At 55.7% G+C, this 8,733-nt stretch overlaps 1 protein-coding gene across 1 annotated transcript; it reads right to left on the bottom strand.

Moving 5' to 3' along the window:
- Positions 1-319: 319 nt before the first annotated feature.
- Positions 320-8,478, bottom strand: LOC123346096 (serine/threonine-protein phosphatase 1 regulatory subunit 10-like). The gene is made up of 12 exons (XM_044983313.1): positions 8,259-8,478; positions 6,741-6,840; positions 6,166-6,275; positions 5,812-5,912; positions 5,419-5,566; positions 4,899-5,054; positions 4,394-4,640; positions 3,830-3,905; positions 3,291-3,488; positions 2,696-2,807; positions 2,177-2,278; positions 320-1,231 (listed from the first exon to the last, which is right to left on the bottom strand). The coding sequence occupies exons 1-12, from the start codon at positions 8,344-8,346 to the stop codon at positions 825-827; spliced, it is 1,845 nt and encodes a 614-aa protein (XP_044839248.1). The 5' UTR covers positions 8,347-8,478; the 3' UTR covers positions 320-824.
- Between the last annotated feature and the right edge of the window lie 255 nt (positions 8,479-8,733).

Raw genomic sequence — 8,733 nt, 5'->3', positions numbered from 1 at the left:
AGCTGAGTTTAAACTGTTCTTATGCAGGAGGCAGGCTTCTCCCTCCCTCAGCCAGTCTCCCTGCTGCAAGCTAGAGGGAAGCCCCTGCAGCTGCTACTCAGTGCCAGGCAGGGAGAAAGCACGGAGCCTAGTGTCAGCAGCCTGGCTGGAGGAGGAGGGAAGACACAGAGAAAAATGTGACAGTGAGTTTTCACTTTTTCAGGCTTATTCCAATAGTAAAGTTTTATTACAGACAGTCCTGGTAGTAGTATAGATAGAGAAAATAAAGCCACTATGTCACGCAATGGGAGGGATCCACGAAGTACATAGGAGAGGTGGGTTGCTTGTGATTGGACCATATGGGTCAGAAATGTAAATTACTTTCACCCCTGCCCAAACCCCAGGGTTCCCAGCTGCCTCTGCAGCTGGTAGCTCCGAGGGTGATTTAAAGGGCCCAGCTCCTAGCTTTAGCTGAATCACTAAGCCCTTTAAATCCTGATTTAAAAGCCCTGGGATTTAAAGGCCCCACCTCTTCTGATAGAGGCCACGCCTCTTCTGGTTGAGGCCCCTCCCCCTCCGCAGGACTCTGGTGTACCGGCAAGTCCTTTAAGTTACTTTCACCCCTGGGGGGAGCCAAGCAGTGTGGCCAGCTGCTCCTCAGGGTCAAGTCTCCCCAGGCAAAATGTCTTCAGATTAGGTCTGCAGCAGGCGAACCTGTGGACAGATCACAGCCCGGAGCCGGGTAGGGCAGCCATGCAACACCCCCTTTTACACCTTTGCTAGCTCCACAGAGATGTACACAGTGGTAACAACCCACAGGTGGCAGCTCTAGTGCTTACAAAAAGTCACTTGGGGGGTGCAAAGTCATGTCTCATCAGCGCCACCATCATGTTAAAATACAGGAGGGAGTTGAGTTGTGGGGGGAATTCCCCCCGCAGTGGTTCCTCAGTAGCAGCAGCCATCAGGGGGGGTTGCTTCTTCTTCTTCCTCTTCCTCTTCCGGGCATTACAAGGCCTCACAGAAGCCATAAGTGGTGGATGCAGCCCAAGTCTGACAGCGGGCACCCCAGAGTCCATGAAGTGGGGGCGGCTGTGTTGGGCGGTTTCACAGGGCGTCGGCAGACTGGGGGGAGGACCCTGGGTGCTGCAATGGGGCGGCCCATTCACTCCGGGATGGTAGAAGGCACAGTTGTTCTCATACCTGCAGCTGCCTTTCAACTTGAAGTGGCGACACACGGGGCGGTGCGACATGTCTGCGTGAGAGAAAACGGGGTGCAGGTCAGCCATGGCGGCAGGGCATGGCCAGAGGGTGGTGGCAGAGCAGGGCGGGGGCTGGGGAAAAAGACTACAGCTCCCAGGGTGCAATGCTGCAGCTGAAACTGTCTCCCTTGTTCTCACAGGCCTATAGGGGGCTCTCTGTCACTCTAGGCCCCGCCCCCAAAGGAACAGGGCCTGTAGGATCGAATGGGTGCAATGCATGCTGGGTCTCCCCCATCGGCCCTTGCCACCTGCTGGATAAAAATGGGGGAGGGGAGACTCACAGGCCCCTTCCACAAAGGGGCAAGGCCATTCCAAAGCCATGGCCCTCTGATCCCCCTAGAGGGTAAGCCAAGCCCCCTGCAATTACCTCTTCCATGGCCTCCACCATGATCCTGGAAGCGGGGCTCCCCACCTCGCCCTCGGTGGAAAGGGCCTGGTCCGGGCACCGGGCTGGGGCCACCCCCTTGCATACCCCCATGGAGGTTTCCTCGCATTTCACTGTCAGGGGGATCCCAGAACTTGCCTTGCTGGGGAGGGCGAGGGCCCATCATCCTGGGCCCACCAAGCATGTTAGGACCCCCAGGGCCACCATGGGGACCTAGGAGCAGGGAAGAGAGGCACAAAGGTTAGAGACCCCCCTGTCTGAGCACCAAGGGCAAAAAGACACCTGCTGCCAAACCCCTACTCTACTCCATGCCACACAGCACCTCTTACTGAGCTCCCCATTAGCACCGCACTGGGGCATTGGTGCCAGCACTGACTGCCAGGGCAGTGTCCCCTACTGAGCCTCTACCCTGCTCCTTGCAGCACAACCCCCCTTAGCACCACACTGGGGTCAGCAGGCCCTACTGACTCTGGCACACCCCAGCTGAAGGTTGACAGTCCCCCCCCGCCCCGCGTTTCCTCCCTCCCACAGAAGATAGTAGCTCCCTGCTTACCAGGCATGGGTCCTGGTCCCCCGGGAGGGAAATGCTGCACGTTCTTTGGTCCAGGTGGGAATCCATTGGCAAGAGGCCCTTGGCCCAGCAGCCCATGGGGCACTGGAAGACGAGAGCAGAGGGGTCAAATACAGCCAATGGGGTTACACTTCCCATCCCTTCACAGCAACCTCCCATTCTAACCCAGGACATGTTTACATGGCCACCTCTCCTGGAACCCCCAGAGCAGGAAATCACACAGACATGCACTCGCACACCCATGATGTCATCAGGATGCTGGGTGCACCAGCTCTCCCCTGGCCCCAGCCACTCGAACGAGCAAGGTCACATCCTTCGGATTACCCACCTGCCAGAACCCCTAGAACTGTAGGAACTGATGGGTTATATGTCCCAGGCGCCCCATCGAGACAGACAGAAGGCAAAGAAACAGAAGCCAGAAGGCGACCGGCAGGACAGGATTTCCTCCTAGCAGCGGGAGGTGAGAACAGGGTCAGTGCCCCCTCCCTACAGGTCTCTTACCTCCTGAGGGCCCCGGGGGCTGTGTCTGGAGGTTGCCAAGCAAGTGTTTGATGTTGTCCGAGTAATCCGGCTGTTTCATTAGCTCCTCCGTCTTGTGGCTGTTGGGCCCGCCCTGTGCAGGGAAGGGAGACAGGAGGGGCAGGGTTAGACAGAGAGTCCCTCCTTCCCCCGCCCACACCACCCTCTGAGCTCTCTCTGACCTTTAACTCCAGGGCACTGTGCTAGTCCATTAAACCCTCTAGCTGGGGCCAGGGGCTGGCTTGACCCAACCGCTTTGGGAGAAGGGAGTGATAGGAAAGAGTCCCACCGCCCCACGCATCCCCCGACCCCAACGATTGCTCAGCTGGTGCACTGCCCGAGTTTCCCCTTCCCCCTAAGTGCTGGACCTTCACCCAGGCTGGAGGCAGGGAGACCAGGCCAATGGTCCGCTCCAGCAGTGGTGGGGTGGCAGGGGGAAGCAATGGTCCGCTCTGGGGGAAGATGGGCCAGGGAGGCCCCATCCATAGAGCAGTGCAGAGTTTACCCTTTTGGTGCCAGACCCGCCCACTACGGGGAGCCTATAGGGTCAGTCAGGCTACGCAGCAGCTCCAGTTACCGTGATGGAGGGGCGGATCTCCTGCACGTTCATGGAGGAGCTGGGGTTGGGGTCCAGAGGGCTCTTGGGGAACACAGGGCCCGGCATCAGGTTGGCCAGCACTGGAGGCAGCTTGGAGGCCCAGGATCCGCCAAGAGACTGCGAGGCGGCGGCTGAGTCGAGTCCTTCCTGGTAGGCGGCCTCGTCCATGGTGCATTCCTGAGAGAGGGGACAGAGGAGACACTGGAGTCAGGATGGGCTGAGGGTGGGGAGGACGCCCCAGCCTCAGGGGCTGGGGGTCATGGCTGGGCGCTCGGGTTCCTGGGCCTTTGCCCTTCTCTAGCCCGTCCCTGTTTATACAGGGGAGACAGAGACACAGAGTGAGGAAGAGCCCCCAGGGAGCTGGGAAATGAACCCCCTGCTCTAACCCCTAGACCCCTTCCACAGTGAGGAGCCAACCCAGAAGTCCTGACTACCAATCCCCCTGCTCTACCCCACAGGCCCCCTCCTTCTGTCCCTCAAAGCAGGATAGAGAAACCAGGGCCCTGGGCCAGACGTACCTCGTCGAGCGGGATGAGTTTGGGCGGCAGGGGTTCGTACGACTCCGGGTCGGGTTCGTGGAGACTGTATGGAACGCTGTGGAGAGGAGAAATTCTGGTCAGATCTCAGCACCAAGAGATGTGGTCATAGCCCCCCACTGTGGGGCTCTCGGCACAGCCTGATGCCCCCCCCACCCCCATGCTACCAGCACAGCCTCACAGGCCAGGTCCACCCACCCACCCAGCATCCACCCGCCATGGGAAGCAAAGACAGCAGGGTCAGAGCTGGATCCTGGTGCCCAGCAACCTAGAGAGGCCCCTGGTGGGCTCATCTGCTGGGACGTCTGGAGCTGAAATCAGGGTCTGTGGTCCCTGAGTCAAACCACCAAGTCGACAGGCTCAGAGGCAGCAGCCGGCTCATATGCCGCTAGAGAGGGACAGAGACACGCTGGATTCAGGTGGGTGGCCCTAAATTTGACATACTGGCCGTTAAAGAGCCTACATTGTGCAACTGGGAAATGGTGCCTCGGCCTCACCTCCAGTATCCTTCCAACCCCTCGCCCCGCCCGTCAGGGCCACACCCACCTCTCCTTGGAGAGGAAGATCTCCTGCAGGATGCCCTTCTCCCTCTCGGCCTGGGTGAACTTCTCGCGGCTGCCGCTGCCCGGCTGCACCAAGGGGCTAGGCAGATCGATGAGCTTGGGGTAAACCCAGGGCACCTTCTTCCCCATGGCATTGTGGCTGAGCCGGCGCGCCGTCTTGAAGGCGTGCTGGTCCTTCAGCATCTCCCGCTTGGCTGCCTCGCCAAAGTCCTTGATCTTGTTCACGTTGACTGCCAGGGGAGGAGAAGAAACGGGGAGAGGTTTAGTCAGGGGACAGAAAGGCCTTGTGACACCCTCCCTCCCCCCACTCCACAACAGGAGTTCAAAGGCCTTGTATCCCTTTGCCCACCTGCAGAAGCCAGGTAGTCCCCTGGTGCTGGAGCAGAGCTGGCACCACCTAGAGGGAAAGGCCCCCCATGTCCCATAACCCAAGTGCTGGATGGGAGCTAGTGCCCCCTAGAGGGAAAGGCCCATGCCCCAGTACTCACCTAACTCAGTCTCATCCAGCTCGAAGTAGAAGTACTCCCGCAGCTTGCTCTCCTCAGGCCAAGTCACTGTCTTCTTCTTCTTGCCCTTCTTGGTAAGCCACACGGAGTCAGCGGCGCTCTCGGAGGGCTTGGCATCCAAGTTCTGCTCAGACGAGGCTGCGGGGATGGGACACAGAGCAGCTCAGCGACCAGACACAAACACACAACCTCACGGAGCCTGGATCTAACAACCGGTGCCAATGCCTCCTGAGCCCAACCCAGGACCCCCAGGTGAAGACAGCCCTGCCAGCCCCACAGTTACGCTAACACAGGGGCTGCCCCCCCGCCAAGGCAGCTGTATCCCAGCTAGCATGGCCCACCCGGCCACATGCATTATGGGTTTTATGGCCTCCTGGGTGGCAACATCAGGTCTGATCCAACACCAGTTCTAGGAGATTGGTATATCTCCAATTATTACCTATTACCCGCCCAGGGTTAGCACAACAGAACCCATTGGCTCCAACGCCTTCCCCATCCTTACCGGTCTCCATCAGCTCTGGGACCTCTACTGCCGGCACAGGAGTGCCGGGCCGATCCACCTCCACGGGCTTGGATGCAGTACCAGGTTCTGGAGAGGATGGTTTAACAGCGCTCGCTTCTGGGACTGGCTTCCCTTCAAACGGGCTCGCCTGGGACACAGAGAAGTGTGGGATCAGTGTAATGGAAAGTGAACCAGTGACTCTCAGTCCCTGCACCAGACCCCCTCCCCTCTCATTGCTGAAGTCAGAACCCAGGGGGTCCTGCCTCCCAGCCCCCTGCTCTAACCCACCAGATCCCCCCACTCTCCAAGCTGGGGACAGAACCAAGGGGTCCTGCCTCTCAGCCCTCCCTGCCCTATTCTAACCCACCAGCCCCCACCCAGAGGTGTTTGTACCTTGACTGCAGTAGGAGACAAGACTTTCTTTTTCTTTTTGATCTTGATCCCCGGGATGGGGACAGAGTTAAGGGCATCCAGGAAGCCCAAGCCCTCCATTGCTGCAGAGAGGGGGGGGGAACGAAAGTGGTTATACAAACTGAAGCTCCATGCACTTGCAACTTCATGTGTTATCCCGCTCCTCCCCCATGCTACGCCCCAGTCACCTCCCAGAACCAGGGATAGAACCCAGGAGTCCTGACTCTCAGCCCCACCCCTGCAACTCCGTTACTCTCACCAACTAGATCCCACTCCCCGCCCAGTGCTGAGGACTGAACCCAGGAGTCCTGACTACCGGGGCCTCAATGTACTCACGTTGCGCGGGGATGATCTTAACTTTGATTTCCTTGGTGCTGTTGGGGGTGGTGTTCAGAGGCTTGCATTTCTTCTCTACTGGTGGGTTGTCTCCAGAGGGGGCGGACGTGCTGTGAGAGGGAAAAGCAGACATGGTACTGAGACGCTGAGGTCATGGCCCAGGAAAGGGATCAGACACTGCCCTGAGCAAGGAGCAGGCAAGCCCAGATCACGTGATGATCTAGCATGCAGAACACAGGAAGCACACACAACCCTAGAGCTGCTTTGCAGGGGGCTGAAGGGGCAAGCAGGGGTGGCTTGGGGAAGGTTACCAATGCTGGGCCTGTACCACACACAGGGCCTCGGGCAAATCCCCTCAGCACTCAGTCCAGCCTCCCAGCCCCCACCGCTCTAACCACTAGACCCCACTCCCCTCCCAAGAGCCAGGGATAGAACCCAGGAGTCCTGCCTCCCAGTTCCACACAGAGTGATTCTCAGGACTGAGGGACAGAGTGTAAAGGTGAGGCAGACAGAGGAAGCCACAGGTGCAAGGTCGGGACGCTTTCCCCAGAGCAGGGCAGGATGCTCAGACCAACCTCTGTCTCTTCATCGGCATCAGGTTGTATTTTTCAGACACCACTACAACGTTGGGGTTCTTCTTTAGAGGAACCAGTGAGGGAGTCTCCAATTCCAACCCTACAGCAAAGCAGAGCTCAGGTTAGCAGAATACAGCAAGGGGATAAGCCCAACACATTTCCATAGTACCTCATCGGCAAGAATCCCAAAGGATTTTTATGTTGGGATTGGTCACCCAGTGGAGAAATGCAGCCACCAATTGGCCATGTGCTCTGTCCAGGTGGCAAGCCTCATGGGAAATAACTCATAGATTATCAGGGTTGGAAGGGACCTCAGGAAATCATCTAGTCCAACCCCCTGCTCAAAGCAGGACCAATCCCCAGACAGATTTTTGCCCCAGATCCCTAAATGGCCCCCTCAAGGATTGAACTCACAACGCTGGGTTTAGCAGGCCAATGCTCAAACCACTGAGCTCTCTCTCCCCCCAAGGTAACCCTTGTAAGCAAAAATGTTTAAAAAAAACAGAAGAGGTGGGGCCTAGGTAAATAGCCCACCCTCCTTGCTGAATTGGTAGTGGAACAAGGCTTGTGCCCATAAAAAGGAACAGTTCAGCAAAAAAACCCAAAACCCACACACAGAATCGGGTCCAGGCAAAAAGTCAGGCAGCCATAATAAAAAAAAAATGGTTCAGCAAAAAGAAAAAAACAAAATCGGGCCCAGGTAAGCAATCAAGCAACAAATAAAAAAAAATATGGCAAAAATAAAAAAAAGCAGCAGTTACAGGCATGGGACATTTACATCCCTAAAACAATAATGAAAATGGTAACATCTAAGTTAATTAAAATATTGTTTTAAAAAATAAGCACTTTTTAAAAAAAAGTTAAAAATTAACTCTGCAAAGGCTAAAACAATTTAGCAATTAAAATTTATAAAAATATTTTAAAAAAAATCTTGGTTTCTTTGCAGCAATTCTATCAAAAAAAACAAACCACCACTTATGGGGTCTCTCTCCTGTGTGGATGCCCTGATGTTTAACAAGATCTGACCTCCACATGAAAAACTTTTCCCACAGACGAAACACTTATGGGGTCTCTTGTGTGTGGAATCTCTGATGTGTAATTAGTTCTGACTTCCAAATGAAATGTTTCCCACTCTCGAGGCATTGAGAGGGTTTCTCTTCTGTGTGGCATCTCCCGTGGTTATTAAGGTCTAAGTTGTTATTGAAGCTTTCCCTATGGTTCAAGCATTGGGAGGATTTCTCTCCAGTATGGATTGTCTGATGTGTTACAAGCTGTGAGCTCAGAATGAATGTTTTCCCACATGCAGGCAGCGCCAGAGTGTCTCTTCCTTGTCTGCTGAGCTCTGGGATCCTGGTCTCCTCTCCCACCATTAATAGATTCAATCCACTTTCTGCCCTGGGTGGTTTCCCAGCAGCCTCTCTGACCTGTGCCAATTTCCCCAGGCTTCTCCCTCTTCCAAGCAGTGGGAAAAATTCCATGCAGCACTTCCCATAAAGGTCTCCTGTGATTCCACTTTACCAGGAACTTCTGCATCATGATTCTCCTCTTCATTCTCACTCATTCTCTCATGATGTGCTGGGAGAGAGACAATCCAGACAGGAGTCATTGTGCTGGGGAGAAAGAGGACTAGCACAGAGGGAAAACCCAACACAAAGACTGAGCAATTGGATTCTGCCTCCACTTCTCACCCAAAACACACTCACAGGGAAGGAAGCCTGGAAAGGAAACTCCTGCAACTTTTTCCTTCATACCCCAGATGGTTTCTGTGTCAGTCCTCACCTGTGTGGGTGCCTCTCAGGATCTCTCTTTCCTCGCAGGCCTGGAGATCGGGCACCCACGGCTCTTCCCCTCGTTCCAGCCGTGCGATCAGCTCAGGTTTGGGAATGGGAAATCCTGCGCAGGAGTGAAATCAGACCAGATCAGGGTGTTACGGGGTGCTCCATACACTGAAAATATGCTTAATCAATATGAATATGACACAACTGGAACATTC

The sequence above is a fragment of the Mauremys mutica genome, chromosome 12, assembly GCF_020497125.1.
Source record: "Mauremys mutica isolate MM-2020 ecotype Southern chromosome 12, ASM2049712v1, whole genome shotgun sequence".
In the NCBI taxonomy this organism is placed as follows: Eukaryota; Metazoa; Chordata; order Testudines; family Geoemydidae; genus Mauremys; species Mauremys mutica.
The sequence above is the reverse complement of the archived record's forward strand: the minus strand, read 5'-3'. Positions and strand labels throughout refer to the sequence as shown.

Bases quoted from the DNA above. Each gene is read 5' to 3' on its own strand.
- LOC123346096 (XM_044983313.1), bottom strand. From the start codon at position 8,346: ATGACTCCTGTCTGGATTGTCTCTCTCCCAGCACATCATGAGAGAATG. The intron at 5,055-5,418 runs GTAAGGATGGGG...CCATCCCCGCAG, and splicing joins CCCAGAGCTGATGGAGACCG to CCTCGTCTGAGCAGAACTTG. The intron at 2,808-3,290 runs GTAACTGGAGCT...TTCCCTGCACAG, and splicing joins AGATCCGCCCCTCCATCACG to GGCGGGCCCAACAGCCACAA.